Source organism: Manacus vitellinus, unplaced genomic scaffold (assembly GCF_001715985.3).
Source record: "Manacus vitellinus isolate BGI_N305 unplaced genomic scaffold, ASM171598v3 scaffold_29_pilon, whole genome shotgun sequence".
In the NCBI taxonomy this organism is placed as follows: Eukaryota; Metazoa; Chordata; class Aves; order Passeriformes; family Pipridae; genus Manacus; species Manacus vitellinus.
Genome location: NW_021940207.1, coordinates 2,817,732 through 2,834,570, shown reverse-complemented (window position 1 = coordinate 2,834,570; position 16,839 = coordinate 2,817,732). Strand labels below are relative to the sequence as shown.

At 41.9% G+C, this 16,839-nt stretch overlaps 1 protein-coding gene across 1 annotated transcript; it reads right to left on the bottom strand.

Annotated features, from left to right (window-relative positions):
* Positions 1-2,588: 2,588 nt before the first annotated feature.
* RNPEPL1 (arginyl aminopeptidase like 1) lies at positions 2,589-16,547 on the bottom strand. The gene is made up of 11 exons (XM_029960727.1): positions 16,506-16,547; positions 14,696-14,836; positions 13,979-14,130; positions 13,436-13,552; positions 12,049-12,284; positions 9,631-9,744; positions 8,476-8,588; positions 7,699-7,807; positions 6,066-6,293; positions 5,618-5,760; positions 2,589-4,955 (listed from the first exon to the last, which is right to left on the bottom strand). Exons 1-11 carry the CDS (start codon positions 16,545-16,547, stop codon positions 4,683-4,685), a joined length of 1,668 nt encoding a protein of 555 aa, XP_029816587.1. The 3' UTR covers positions 2,589-4,682.
* Positions 16,548-16,839: the final 292 nt, after the last annotated feature.

The following is a 16,839-nucleotide window of genomic DNA, read 5'->3' as shown; positions in this document are numbered from 1 at the left end:
CCCATGAGACCATCCTTCAGCATACCAAGGTTTTGGGACAGGTCAAGGCACACTGCAGCAGGCTGCTTTCTTTTTCTGTATTTGGGCCTTTCACGTCAGTGTTTCTCAAGGAGCTCAGGTTTGGCCAACAAAGCAGCTGCTGAGCCAGCGTGGGAAGACCTGGTGTTTACAAAAAAGCTTGTTTTTCACACTTGCCTGTGACGTGTTTGAGTCTAAAGGTTATGTCCCCTGGTCCTTGGGTAGAGAGGTCATCTGAATGAGAGAGATCCACAGAAAACACGTGCCTGACTGGTTTGCATCAGAAATGAATGCAGAAATCCTCCTCTTGAGCCAACTTTAGCAGATGGAAATGCTCACAGGTAACTGCAGCAGCTGTCCGCCCACAAATAGGTTCTCTGTCCCTTGGTCATGCCCGTTGTACTGACACAAGACTTCTCCCCTGCATACTGCAAATTTAATCAACAAACAAGACTTTTCACGTTCAGTTTTGACCCTTTTGGGAGCAGAAGAAACATTGCTGGCAGTAAGAATAAGGACCCCTCTTGTCCATGGCTGATGTGAGGGAGCTGCAGCTGCGAGGGAGCCAACACAGGAGAGGTCTGTTGGGGGAGGGAGAGGGGAAAAAAGGCCTCTGTGTCAGGAACAGTGAGGCTCTGATCTATGTGATTTCAGCCCTGCGTTCTTTAGGGAACAGCAATCACAGATCACAACTGCATAAATTCCATTAAAGGACAGACTCTAGAAAGCAGGAGCTCTAACTAAATACAGTAGGCCCAACCTGGAACAGTTAACTAGTTGAACACATAACTATGAGTTATCAGAAAAAGGAAAGAGTTGGATATTATCTTTGTCTCCTAGATACCTTACATGCTTTCCTTGCCCCACGGCAGACTTGGAAAGGGGCAAATTCATGCATTATGCAGCTGATGATATTTTTTTTTGTTAACCTGAACTCTTGGGAAAAAAAGCAGCAGAGAATTTTCTCTGTTGCTTCTTGGCAATCCTGCTGAATTAAACCACTCCTGGAGACACAAACACAGTCCTGTTGCTATAGATATTTAAAGTTAAAAGGGATTTGTGTCCAGCTAAATAGCCAGCTCATTTCCATATGAATGAAGACAATCCTTTAGAATAGCATTGATATTTTCATGATTATTTGCCAGCCTTTGGGTTTCATCAACCCCATGTTTGCTTTTGTCTCCAGCTCCTGGTGGTTCAAGAACAGGGGGACAAGTAAAAGTGATAGAGCAGCGGTGGCTGGGCCCAACATGTGTGTTTGTTTCTGCAAATTATGATACATGGAAATTGTTCACAACGGAGCTCTTCCAGTTCTCTGGATCCTAATACCAGAATCAGGATGGCAAAGGCTTAGTCCCTGCAATATCACTCAGCTGACAGTGGTCGGCCCTGTATCAGAGGAACAGCACAGAGTATCTTTTTCCTTAAGGGAGACTTTGGAAGGGGTGCTTGGGGTTATAGATCTCTCATTAGCTCAGGCACAGCTCCAAACTTCCAGCCTGGCTACCACAGCACACAAGAGCAAGGTGGTACAAAACACCAAAATTAAAACAACGCACAAAGCTGATGCTCCCCTAGATCATACTCCTAAAACATCAACCTCAATCCCTGTGACACTTTATACCAAATCATATCCTGTCTCCCACCCTTTCTTATCACCTCCCACTTTGCCTTACAATGCATCAACCAACATGGCTATGAAATGCTAAAAAAATTAAGTTAGAAATATTCCATTTTATTAAAGGGTTTGGCTCTTCCGAGCTTTTCCACAAGTGATATTTCTAGATCCCATGTTGCCCTGCTCAAGGCTGCAATGACATAAAGTAATAGTTTTCATTTTCAAAATAAAAAAGATAACCCAATTTCTTGGCATCTGTTTAAATAAAATCAATTTGTTGTACTAATCTGACTTAAACAGATCAGAAATTAACGTACCAAAGATAAAACAAATAAATAGCTTCTATTTAATCAGTCTAATTTGCCTGTCAACGTGAAGTCTACTACAAATCAAGACAGAAAGTAACCTGAAGCACTAATTTATTTTATGTCAACAAAAGGAAGGCTTATCTCTACAAACTTGCTGCCAATTTTTTGCCTCTCCAAAATAAAAATGCACTCCTTGCTCACAGGAGAAACAAAAGTACCTGAAAAAGAATGCATGGAATACTTTAAACAAATCTCACTCTGCTTCTATGTTTCAGAAAACCAGTCCGACAATAAAAGCCATTTGATGGGATCTCAGAGAGATGATGAGAGCAAAAACACTAACTTAGGTTTCTTTAAAAAGGAAACAGTCTGGTTCAGGCAGTATTTCCTTGCTCTTATGGGTGTATATGCAAACACACAGCTGATCTCATGTATTTCTATCAGTTGTAGGAACAACAGATAATATTTACTTTTGATTATTTGCTTTTGCCACCTCTCCAGCTTCTTCTTCTGCAGCTTTTAAACAGCTTCCAAACTCCCTCTGTGCTGCACCCCAGAAAAGGACAGAACAAAAACATTGTACCAAGTTAGCTCTTCCACACAGCCACAGCAGAGACGCTAAAAAACTGCCCAAAAGGCTGAACTTGTCACAAAGCTTAGTTTAATTTGACAGTCATCATAAGGCATTCATGTAATGAAAAATTTCCACCAGGGTCACAAATATTCTCCCATGAAATAAACCGAGTTAAAACAGAGGCCTGTGATTCCAAAAGATGCTAGTGGTTCCTGGTCTTGGCCAGGCCGCCGCTGCCGGCAGTGGGGTCCGGGAGGCGCAGCACCAACAGCGGCAACTCCGGAAGTGTAAAGTCAGCTTGTACAAATCTCTTTCAATAGAACAACAAATGAAAAGGAAAGAGATTTGTGCAGAAAACATCATTCTCCATCCTTTCTGGGAAAACAAAACAGAATTACAGAGATAATCCCATTCAAGGAGCAAAGAGCAGAGCTTGGAGTTCTGAAGCCCAACAATGCTGATGGCCCATTTTTAAAACTAATGAAGCACTACAGAGGCCTGAGTTTATTATTGCTTTATCCCAGCTCAGCCCAGGCTAAGGCTATGGTGAAGTCCAAATTAATTTAAAGCCAGAAAATGCAGATCCAGTAACAGCACCGAAGTCCCCATCCACACATGGGTGTAAACAGATACTTTTGGTGAAGAAAAAAACAAGCCTCCCAAATTTCCCGCTCTTCCTGTTCTGTGCAGATCCCCATAGCAGGGCTAAAATTTGCCCTGAAGTATAAAACAGTTTCTCTCACATCTCCGTTAGCTGAGCCTCTTGCAAATGTTTCACCTTTTATTCAGACTATCCTGGTGATTCATCAGCTCAGAGGTGCCTTGCAGGAGCTCACAGAGGGGCACACAGGCACCCACGTGTTTAAAGTGTTGTGGCACAGAGTCTATGAACCATCGCCTGTACTCTGTAACACCCAAGGACACTTTGCCCTCAAGTTTCCTGAGACCGAACGGCGCAGACAGAAGACAACGTCTCCGCATCCTGCATGGCTGGCCAGTGATCCAGAGAAACAGCACATCTGGTAAATTAAATGGCACCTTACTCCCACCATAAGTCAGAAAACAGACTCGGGTAAAGTGGGGCTTAAAAGTTTCTCATCAAGAGAAATGGTGCTTCCCTCAGACAGGGCAAACTCTTATTCAGGCAAACATTATTCAAGGTAGTAAAATTTTACCATGGATATTGCCAGGGTTGATTTACAAGCCAAGATATGCTGGGGATCTTAAGAATCTAAAGGTCCTGTTAATTCTTCCAAAAGGACAGAAGACACACAGAGTCTATCTGACAAACACATGTGCCGCATATCATGACACACTAACCAAGGTTGCAGCTAGACCAGAATTGATGGCATTTGGGCACCTAATTTTAACTTTTGTGAAAATTCAAGCCTACACATTTCCTTATTGCTTGTCCCACAAGTGCAAAGGGAAAATGGAGGGTAGGGTTAACTACAGAAGGATTTCAAATCCATCATAGGGTTTCCCGGTTCTTATTGATATATCTTTTTATATATACATAAAAAGCATTATTATTATTATTATTATTATTTAGCCACCTGTGGGCAGGGGGCAACAGGAGCTATTTAAAATTAGTTTCTTATTGAAGTATTAATCCCCTTCCTCCCAAATCACAATACCTTTGTCACAGGAAGGAGCTTAACATGAAAACGTGTTTGCTGCCACTGGCAATTCCTGAGTCTCTCCTTTGCAGAACTTTAGCCCAAATATCAGGACAATGACAGTTTGACACATACACACTCCCCAGCAACATACACACAGCAAGTAGAACATGCCTCAGTGGCCTCAGACAAAAAAAGAAAAAAAAAAGAAAAGAACCCCACCAATCAACAGATTCGGAGAAACCATCCAGATGAGCCTCAGGAAAGGGAACTATCCACTTTCCATGCAGAAGCAACTGCCCAGGAGTCCCTGCTCAGTATAAACCAAATCAAAATATTCATCACACAGCGGAAGGATATCTCTGAAACCTGGCAGTGTCACACACTGGATACTTGAAGGCACATTTGCTTTGTGTTTTGGGAGAGAAATCCAGTTACAATGACACGCTGCAGCTGCAAGGCTGAGAGAAAGGAGGCAACGCTTGGTATCTTTCCTCTGTTCCTGTCCCCATTTTCAAGCTTTGTGGCTGGCATGAACTGGTGATTTAAGCAGACACGTTGACATCCCTGAGTGAAATGGCACCATTTGTGGCCTCTGAGACTTTGTCCTCAAGCACCATTGCTGGTGTGTCTGTAGTGACTGCTGTAGTGTCTATGGCAGGAAGTGGATTCAAGCCCTGTGATAAGATCTGTTGGATCGTTTTCCGCAAATTGGGGTGCAGCTGGTTTTGGGTCTGGTAAAAAATTTCTAAGGCAAAAGACTTGAGGGTGCCAGTGCAAAGGTCCTCATAAAGTGGAATTGTGTACATCCGAGACATCTGCAAAAAAGGAAAACTGGATAAAAACACTTCAATAAAAGTCAACAAGTTCGGATCTTCTACAGCTACACTCCAACAGCCCTGAATAACTTCACACTGTAGACAAGCAACACGTTTCTTCAAAAGACAGATGAGTCTATCCTAAGTAAGTCTAATGCAAAGATTTTTATGAATGATAATAAAAAAAATCTGCTCTCTGAGCCACTTCCACAAATAACAGGAAGGCCAAGGAGAAGAGGCCACACTGAATACATGCATTAACCTTTTGCTCCTGCACAATAACAATCACTGAAAGGAGCTCGATGAGCCCTCGCCTTGCTTGAAGTGTAAATATTCAAATAATCACATGATTCAGTAGTGTGAAAACTTCTGGTCTGGAAAAGCCAGGGCTGCTACAAAGCAACACAAAAAATGCATGGGGCAGAGCTGGGACAAGGGTATTGAGTCAGGCTAGAGAAGCAGAGATTATCTGTAGGCATTTCAAATTACATCTGCCCATTCCTCCCCGCCCGCTAGCAGGTGAGCCATGCTCAGCCCCTTCACAACACACCTGGGCTACACTTGGCCAGGAAGCAGAAGTTCCAAGGTCTTTCACGTCGCATGTCTCATGCACATGTCTCATGCACTGAGAGGTGCAGTGATTTTAATCCAGCAGTTAGTACCTGGTTTTCCAAGAAGCGACGGACTTTGTAAAGGTCTGGATAATAGTCATTTCGGACTACAATCTGCAACCAGCGGATACGGATTTCTGCATTCATGGAGTCCAGCTGAGAGGAGTAACATTCCGAAAGCTTTTTTATCACCTCTGAAGAGAGCACATACACAGAGAAAGAACTATGACCTATTTTGTTGATTTTGAGGGTCGACAGAAAATAACAAATCATAAAATCACAGAATCATAGGATGGGCTGGGCTGGAAAGAACTTTTGAAAATCATCTAGTTCAACACCTCTGCCATGGGCAGGGACATCTGCCCGTCTGACTAGATTAGGTTGCTCAAAGCCCCATTCAACCTGACTTTACGTGAATGGTAAGGTCAACCAGAAAGCTCTTTAGAATTCAATCAACTATTCCAGGAGTAATTTCTACCTTCCCGATAAGAGTACTCACCATGTGGCAGTGGTGACCCATCCAGCAATCTGTCCAGGAAAAGCACAGTTTGGAACGTTCTCCATTTAGTGAGGTCAACGCTGCTGGCAGCAGCAACAGAGTCCAGGGGCTCTGTGGTCCAGAGTTTGAAGAGTGTCTCCACTGGTCTCGTCAGACTGGATCCCTGAGATAAGTCTGGCTCAGCTAATGGAGGTCCTGTAGCATTGAGCCAACGTTCAAACTCCAGTCCTGGAATGAGGAATACCAAATATGTGGAGCAGGGATCTCTGCAGGTAGCTTGGCTGCCTCAAGGTGCAGGACTGCTTCTAACATAGTTAAGAGAGGTTCTAACAACAGTAAATCAGACCAGTCTACAGTTACAGTGGCACAGCAGCGTCATTTGGATAGCCTATGGAACACCTGAAAGAGTGCCAGCAACACCTCTCCAAACCTAACCATGAGCTTTCTAGAGCTCAACATTGCAGCAAGTAAGTACAAAAACCACACATGCCCTTAAGGCAGCCAGGCTGACAAGTATCTGTGATCAAACTATAAGACTTCTTGTGCATGCATTCCTCTTTCTCAGGATTATGAGGAGCACTAAAGAAAATTGGGAAAACCTGCTTCATAAAGAAAAAAAAAGGGAGATGAGAGGGCTGACTAAACTCTTCCTAGCCACCAGTAAAAACAAGCAATTTAAATTTATTTATACAATAATTAGCAAAAAAAATGAGTTTCTGCACAAGCAGCAGAGCCTGCTTTCCAATAAAGCTCTTCCCCTTGACCCTTTACCACCTCAGTACTTTCTAACCTCTGGCAATACTTCCTGTTCCACTCCATCTACCCTAAAACTCCTCTCTCCTGCATCCACTGAATATTAGCCAGGCAATAACTAGCCCATGCTGTGATTAACTTTTTAGCCAACCACTGGTCCAAGAAAAACACAGAGCTGCTGAGCTCCTGCTGCAGCTTTTCCCCACAGTAAGTTCACTCATCTACACCTCTCCACAGGCAGTTTCCTCTCCACAAAGCTGAAAGACCCCAGTATCTTTAGGAGCTGTACTCCCCTGCTGGTCTGGTTTAAACTGACCAACGGGTCTAATAACTACTTGCAAGGATGGACAACTGGCAAGACAACATTAGTCTCATTTCTTTAAGCAAGTGGGCTAGTAACACCTAGTAGATTACAGACCTTCCGTAAATCCACCAATAGCTATAAACAGGGGATATAAGAGAGAGTGAAACATTATGGAAGAGATTTTATGTATGTGTAGGACCCTGGGAAAGTTATAGTTCTCAAAGCATGTTTTCTACAATTGAAATAGATGGAATTTCGAAGTATATTCACCTTTTCCCTGCATTTGAGCATGTGTAAATCTTACATGCACTGATCATTCTGTCTGCAGAGTGAAAGATGAGTTAATGGGAAAGTTAACCAGGGGCCACTCAGCTAATTAATGACCAAATTGTCAGCAATTTAATATGTTCTCATTCCCCAACACAGTGACAGCAACAATAAATTCTGTCACAAACCTGGCTGTTGCCGAAGGGTTTTGTTCACCTTAGCATTTCCCAATGCATCCTCCAAGCAAAGCACAAAATTTATCATCCAGATTTTCTACAGTGTTTACAGTTAAATAAGTAAATCTCCTACCTGCTTTGCTCTCAACACATTGCTCTTTCAGCTCTGGAAAAAAATTCAGGAAGGAATCCAGAAGATCTTGAGCCACAACGCTGGTAAATTTGTACTTCTCAATGTAGGCCTGAAAGAGTAAAAAGTTCAAATATGGTTAGGAGAAAGACAGCTTCCTTTTGATGTGGAACCACTGCATGCAACAACAACAACGAACAAATAGAAACAGAAGAGTGAGACCAAGCATCTGAAGATTTAAAAGAAATAATCAAGAAAAATATTCTCCCTCTTTGCCCAGACGAGTGAAGCACCATAAGAAAAAAACTGAGTAGCTGCAAATACACTGACAGCTCCGTACCATTTCTTCTACCTTTTCAAAAACAAGTCAGTAGCTGATAATTTTCTACAGGTTTTGCAAATGTGCTCCAAGGCTGCAACCTGCCCTTTGTCACCCTGGCAAAAAAACAAGCAGCTAACACTTCTTAGTAGTGAATCAAGCCACATCACTCCATTCACAGGCAATCTGTGCTGGAACAGCTTTCTAATTACTTGGAGCAGAGAACAAGAGATAACAAAAATATACTACTACTCTGTATGTAGCACTTCATAACCTCAGAATCTAAAAAATTCATCTAGGTTGACAGACAGGCCCACAATATCCCTCCATCTCAGACACAACTGTGTTCAACTTTACCCCTAGCAATTAGCCACAGTGACGAAACCCAGTAAAAAAGAACCAAACAACAACAAAAAAGCAGCTCTAAATTGCAAGAGAAGCACAAGCTTATTCACACTCACTCTCAGGAAGGAGTCAAAGTGTCTTGGGTCACCACAAAGCTGGGACAGGTAGTAAACAAAGCAGTAGCCTTTCTCATAGGTGAAGAGGTTCATTAAATTACTGGGATTTACACCTGAAAGGAGAAGACAACTGTGATAAGACACTCTAATGAGGACAGTGATTTCCAGCCCTTCTGAATATACAGACCCCTCAGAGATCACCAAGTCGAAACATAGTGACTTAAAACCCAAAGAAGTCTGTTGTCAGTACATTTAAGTTACTACAGTAAATCAAATGGATGCAGTGAAACACACAACCTGATAAATAATAATTAAAAACCCAATTATTGTAAGGCAGGTACTAATTCCCAATGGAACAAGTCACTCTAAATTAGAGGTCACAGAAAACATCTGAAAACAAATCCTTTTCTCATTTTTCAGTGCCAAACTCAGGGAATTGCCATACCACAAATTTTCAAAGATATCAATATAAGGTAATCATTACTTGCTCCTCTTTTGAAACTTCCAACATGTGCTTTTCCATTCCATTCACTTCCAGTATCATCTCCAGTTGCATTTGAGGTTGTTTTAAATACCACCTAGACTGAAAACTGCTTCACCCCACCAACAGTGACCACAGACCTAGAGAACTATCAGTGAAGAAGATACACAGATCTGGAGTGCATTCATGCATCTGGCTCAGGGAATAACCAAATAGCCTCTGCAAAGCTCAACTTGGAGCAAGTGCCTATGTTTATTGGCATGCTAAATACACACATATGTAGATCTTACATGAAAACATAAAACCAGGAACATTTAATAGCAGAGGATTTCATGTGATGTTTCCAAATATGTCCATTATAAACTACTTTATTTTATAAATTCAGAATTTCAAGCCCATACAGCTTTCAAGGCAGTTCTTCAAACTCTTTCTACGCAGTGAGTCTGTTCTGTTCTTACACAGAACAATATTTGTAAAGACAAGTTATCTAGATTCAAAGAAAACTTCAAGGCCAAGTTTCCTTACTTACTTTTAGCCTGGTTTACAAACCAGTATTTCTTTTTTCTTTCTTTTATAAATGATATGTAAAAATCAATCTTTTTTTTTCTATCTTCCAGCAGTGATATTCAAATGTGTATAATTTTGTGTACATTAGCCTCTGCCAAAAGCAATACCTGGCTCCAGTTTAACCTGAAGCTTGCTGACTGGGTTGTCTTCTCCAAGGAGCTTCATCTGTCTGTGGAGAGCATCGAGGCGGAATGCAGTCTCCAAACACGTGAAGGCAGCTCCTACCCCAGAAAATAACTTGTTAGTTGTGGGAAAATGACCAGCAAAACCTGACCTGTGCAGGACTAGCACAGCTACAAAGTAAAAGCTGCCAAAGGTGCAAAAGACACAACAGCAAGACAGAATCACAGTAATGTAATGGCAGGGAAACCTGAGTGCAAAACATCCTTTCAATTTGTAGTGGAAGTCAGAACCTAACCCAGTGCATTTCCTCACTCTGATTATGCAAGCAGGCTGCACTGAAAAACAAAGCAGTATGAAAACTACACTAGAGTTACATCCTTGACATCATCTTATCAATTCTTGCAAGATGAGCAGAGCAGCATTGAAATAAGTATTCTACAGGTAACTTTCAGGGAGCAATCAAGTACTACAAAAACATAATGCCACTGGTAGAAGAGTAGACACCATTTCAAGTTGCCAATAAGTAAGTTGCCAGTAAGTAAATGTCACCTCTGGGTGAAAAGAGAAAAGGATTAGATTTGGTTGGTATATTACTGATCCTTGTACCTTTTTTAACCTTTATCTATCATCCTACCCATATTTTGCCATACATTTTTCACCTTGCACTCATTAGGGTTTTCTACAGCTGTGACTGGGTAGGCCATTCCTTCTCTTCTCCCTAACTGCAGTGCAGAGCATTCCATGCTTTCGAGCCAAACTAGCTGTATTACACTGGCAAGTCAAGAGATCTTTCCTATGCCCTTGCACATGATAAAGGCAGAAGAAAACTGATTTTCAGATTCAGAAGATACTTAACATCCATAACTATTAACATTTTAGCCTTCTTTGCTAAGTTTTCAACTTGAGCGATAGTGTTTGTTACATAGATCCAATCTCAGAGTCTCAATGTACAAAACACTAAAATCCAATAAAAGCAAAATGCGAATCAAGAAGCAGGATATATTTGAAAGACAGGAGAACCTGTATGAGCAGAGCAAGGGGCGGATGTGCTTCCCAGGGGAAAGCAAGAACCAGGATAGCTAGTGTTAAGGGCAATTACTTCAAGCTGCAGGGAGAAGGATTAAGCAAGATCCAAGAGATGTGGTAGTCAGTGGACTCAAATTTCTCTAAACAGTGTCATTACAAAGATGCGTTTTTATTAACAACAGAAGATACTCCAGAAATTATGTCAGAAATGGCAAGATTTAGATCAGAGGTTTGTCTTAGAAACAAAATACAAAATAGAATGGAAAAGGAGCTTACTAAAGAATGGCACAGGGAAAGGCATTTCTTAGTTTCCTAACAAATGCTTCTTGAAACAACCAGTTCTAAATTTCAAGAGAACAGACCAAAATCAGCAAATAGCTTGTTCTGCATCAGAGGGACAGACTAAGATGGGACAGAGAACAGGTCTCCTGACCTACTCATATCACTGCCATGTGTAATGTGACTTAGGACAGTCCTAACCACTGAGAATTACTCAACATAAAAGCAGCTTTCAAAGACATACAATATGCAAAGTAACATCTCCATAGATGCTCAGAGCACTTCTTTCCCTAAACGTAATCATTATCGGTTCATCTCCAAAAACAATATACATGAATAAAAACATAAGCAATCTTCTAAACACTTTTGCTGCCAAGATTTCCAGTAATTTTTCTGAGATTGTTTGCAGCAGACATGTAAGAATACACATGGAACTGGCTTTTAAGAACATAACAGGACAAACTAGAAAACTGTGCGTTCCCATTATTCACTTTAGCAAAAAGCCAATTAAATTTAAAAACAAGAGGAATGATTTACTACTTATATATTCTAAAGGCAGCATCAACAACTGGACTGTGAAATTCACTGACATAAGCAAAGGCAGGGCTGTACAGCCCTGCAGGAAGCCTCCAGCAGATAAAGAGACAGCTACATAAATGTATACATTTTTTTGTGCTATTGTCATCATTCATTCTAACAGCAGGTACCTACTAACTGATCAGAATTAGAAGGACACCTGTTCAGAGGACAGTTATTTCACAACGCAACCATAAGATTCCTTACATCTTTCTCTGAAGTATCTTCTGCTCACCTTGCTCTGACATATGAACACCTGCCTGGTACTCAACAGTAGTTCCAAAGTCCCTATAACACTGTGCTAATACACCTCACTCAAAGCCCCTGCTACCATATCAGGTATTGATTCCACCCAAAACCAAGACAACATCAAACTCTAAGCATTTAAAGTGCTCAATGCAAAGTTTGTGGCTGAAAACCAGCTCCCTACAGACTTCTGAGCTTCCAAGGGCAAATATCCCACTGCAGGCAACTCTGTTATGGTAAGGTGTAGACAAGGGGACACGTTTCTGCAGGTGTACCGTAGGTCTCGGTGGTGATCCGGCGCTGCGCGTAGGTGGCCAGGCCCTCGCTCAGCCACATCTCCTCCCAGGTGGCATTGGTGACTGCATTTCCAAACCAGCTGTGGGCAACCTCGTGGATGACGTCAATGATCAAAAACTCATCGCTCTCCAGAATGGAAGAGATGATGAAGGTCAGGCATGGGTTTTCCATAGCAACAATAGGGAAGGATGGAGGAAGAAAAACAATGTCATATCTAAAATTAAGGAGAGAGGGGAGAGAGGGGAGAGAGGAGGTGAGTAAACTACAGCTGTTTCAGAAGAGACACAGTAACATTTTCCTTTCTTTAGGAAAGGCCCGTCCGAGACCTTTATGTGACTTCGTGAACGAACTTCCTAGACCAGTGGTGCCTAGTTCTTCTGATCAGGGAATCAAGTATTTCTTCTGTTGGCCAAGGACCTGCTCACATTTGGACATAAAGACTTGACAGTCTTTTCATGTGCAGCAGATCCAGCACTTCCCAAAAGCATCATGCTCCCTTCACACACACAAACTCATCACAAATTGTGTATCTGAGAGCCAGAACCACTAAGTTTACACTATATACAGCAGTGTAACAGTGTTGAGTCTCCAAAGGCCTCCTGGAAGACTGGGAAGCTCTCAATGAATTAACTGATTTGGTTTACATGCAGTGTCAGCAAAATAACTCAGATCTGTCTGCTTCAGAACACAACAATAATATTTGGTTTATTTTCTAAATTTCTCTACCAATGATCAGCCCTGGCACACTGGGCAATGTTGCCAGATTACTTCAAGTAACATTTCGTAAGTTAACAACGAGATCTTCCTGCTTACCTTTAGCAAAGAAATATAGGAAGCCTTGGTAAACACGGTCTCTCATCCAAAGAATGAAATTATTCTCTTAAAAACATTCTTTTGTAATACATAGTCAAGCTTAATTCAAGAAGTATTAATGTTGGTTTTGGGGACTTGGACTCTCAATGACTCTGTACTGAGATTTTCAGTATCTTCAGGCCTACCACAATAAATACATCACATCTCAAGTGCCACATGCAGAAATAAATGAGATAAATAAAATAGCCACACATTTTAAATGGTGTCTGGCCCAGTGCTGGGCTTGCATCACAAAACACCTTCATTCCTTAGGAAAGATCCACTGTTTAGAAACCTCCATTCTGCCCCATAAATCCGGTAAAACACGTCTGTGCCTTCATGGTCCTCACTGCCACTTGTGGAGACAAAACTCTGGAGTTTGTTTTCAACTACTACAATCGTCACTTGAAATGCTCATTTGCCTTGCTATTGCATAGGGAGAAAGCATGATCATTTCTCAATATTGTTTTATTTTGTTCCCATTATACATCCTGGGAGACTGATTAAACTCACCTTCCCCATATATAGGGGCCATACAGACTCTCTGCAGCAGTCAACCAGCGTTCAACAATGCCAGAAAGCTTGCTGATGGCTGTTGGCAGCAGGCAAGGCTCTGCCCACACTCTGCTCCTGTCAGAAAACAGAAAACATCAGGTGATACTTCAGCAAACTGAATTATCTCTTAGAAAAAATAGTCTGACTGCTCAATACACTTCCATGTATGGTAATAGTGAGAGGAGGCCTCCCATCAGACTCGGGCCCTCCTCGGCTAACGCTCCATGGCAAGAGGTAACCAAAGATCCCTACAATAAGGCAATGAAAAAGCAGCTGTAATGACTGCAGGGGACAATAGGCAGCATTTATGAAAGAGGAATATATCTTTGCCAGTGCAGTGCCATGAATTTCTTTACACCCAACTACACCTCAAACTCTCTCAACACTCACAGCTCATGGACCCAACTGTTCCAATATTACTGACTCAATGTCATTAGTACTTACAACACAAAGTACTGTACAGAGACAGAAAACGCAGAATCAACTCACTGCAAACCTTACCTTGGGCCTATGTCTGCATGTATAAGGTCTCCTGCCACCAGGGCCACTAAGTAGGCAGGAACTGGATATTCCATGTAAAATTGATATACACCTTCCTCTTCTAGGTAGGAACTTTGGGTGGCACTCATCAACACCTGTATGCCTGCTGGAGCCTGGAAGACCAACATCATACACATCAGCTCACCAGATGATCACAGCTGAATGACTACACCACAGATCTCTTGTTTATTTTCATCTGAGGATGTACATTAAAAACAATCATTTTAGATAACACAGAATGTAAGATTTCTGTGAGATTTTTATACCACAACCTGCCCAGCCCATGAAAACATACCAACTAAAAACATTACTTCTCCTATATGCCAGCTGCCCCAAAAGCACTCACATATCAAATTATTGCATCTATACAAGATGCAACATTATTTGACACTACTGGAAGCAACCAACCAAATTCTCTCTCATATTATCCATTTCACAATTACTCTTTCAGCATTAAGTATAGGGGAGCAAGACCCAAGTGCAATAGGCAGCAGAGTTACCTTCGTGGCACTACCCTGATTCTGGCCCAAGAACCAGAACGGGACCTAAAAAATGCAGTATTTTTTATAACTCTGAATCACAGTTAATATTTTTATCATGTGTACATACATGATGTAACTATGCTTTCACAAGTGAACAGCAACTAAGAGCTCCATTCACAGGCATTCGGCCCCTTACCTTGACAGTAGCTGAGTAGGTGCATTTCACTGCAGGGGTGTCAAAGCAGGGGAAGAAGGAGCGGTTACACACCGAGTGGCCCTGCGTGAAGACAAATGGCTTGGCATTGCCGTACGTCAGCTCTGGATCCAGCCACCAGATCTGTTAAAACACGACGTGAAGAAGAGGTGAGGGAAAGGGACAACACAGGGATGAACTGCCAAAAACTAAATCTGAAATCAAGAGGATTGTGGGGGAGAAGCACCACCTCTGTTGTTTGGCTCCCTAGATGAATACCTGGCATGGGGCACATTTCCATTTCTAACAATACGTCTTTCTACTCCAGTTTATTTGCTGGGACTGCTCAGAGGAATTTCTTACTGCCTGACCACTGAGTGGTGACACCCTGCATAGTGACTTCCAGCCATTCACTATTTCTGTTCTGTCAATTTGCTTGGTTAATAGCAAGTCCCTAACCAACATCCACACAACCTCCTTCTCAGAGGGAATACTCTGGATATCTTCATGTTTATAACTCAATTTGAACAGGAGTAGAAGGGGACAGGTAACGCAAGCTGGGGAAAAAAAGAAAACAAACCACCCAAAACAAACCCAAATCCACAAACTAAAAAACCCTGAGGCTGAACAGTGTACACAACATTATCTGTGACCCTGACACTCCCTCCTGGCTGAAGCATCAAACATTTTGACACTATGCAAAAAAGTTGGTATATGTAAGAAACATCTGGTCAAGGACACTGGAGACCCCTTTTTACAGAATGGATAAGGAGATTCTGGGTGGTCACAAAAGCAAAAACCAACAAAACACAACACTGAGCATGTCAATTTTCAGTACCAAACAGCAAATAAATCACAAGTCAGACCCTCAGCAAATAATTAGAATAGATTAAGAATAATAAGAAAAAATGCAATTATTTGCCTTTTGTTTTTTCTGTTTCAAATGTTTGTGCTTTCACATGCTCCCTGCCTCCAACTTTGAAGTGTAGGAGCAATTTTAAATAAGGATTTTCTTGTAATCCTAGAACTCTGGAGCTGAACTTTAATGGAAAATATCAAATATTGTGAAACTTGCAATAAAGCTGGAACCACTGGAAGTCTTGGGAACAATCAAGCACAAGGAATAAAACTTCTGAGTCTGCTGAATTCTTAGATCAAAGGAACCAATAAATCTGAAATCAGGGAACAGCAGTTAGTGCAGACATTAGTTCAGTTCTGGTCCTCAAGGGAAAGCAATGAAACACAGAGGAGAAACCTGAGTACTAAGTCTGCTCATGTTTTAACAACATATTACAACTCTGTCTCCTAGTTAACCTGTCTTCTGGAAGTTAAAGTTTTCTCTCTCTCCTGTCCTATCAGGTTACTCTTTGTTATCTTCTCTTGCCTTCAGACCTTTTTCCTCAGCTGCCAGTGTACTCCTCTCCCAAATCATCCACTGCAGCAGCACCCCCGGGGATCAGTGAAAGGTAAAGACAGGAAACACACTGTCAGCAGCTTCCAGTTGTTCACATGGAGGCTCACACTTCCACTGGCAAACGTTTGGGTATTTTCAGGTGGGAGGCATCACAAAATTAAAAACCTCTACGTAGAAGTAACATTAATCTCAGAACAGCATTCTTATCTTAAAATTTGGTTTAAGATTATCCTCTTCTGTTTGAGCCTCCAGGGCCAGAAACATGCTTAAAGCAGGACTCAGGGCTCAGGCTGTGCCACTGTTCACATCCACGTGCTGCATTTCAGCGTAGCACTGCCCACACTCCTGGGTCACAGCCCAGGGGCACTACTTAGCTACAGATTTCCACTCCATGGATACCTGCATTTCACAGCAATGAGTATTGTCCCTGCAATGTGACATTGTGGAACTGGAGACAACTATTCCAGAAGGCATTTGGGGACATCTGTCTCATTAAACCCCACGGTATGAAACTAATAGCTTCCGCCCAGATCACACATTCACAAAAAAATGCAAGTGCTGTGTTTTAACCCAGAGTAGTAGCTTTCTAATGATCCAGGGAGGAGGCTCAGAAATTAAGCTTTTAAAGATCTGCCCAAATGCCAACTGTTAAAAGCACTCCTCTGATCCGTAGCTTTGTGCTTGTGTCACAAAGTCTGACTTATGTAAGGTTGGCCCTGAAGAGACTCATCCT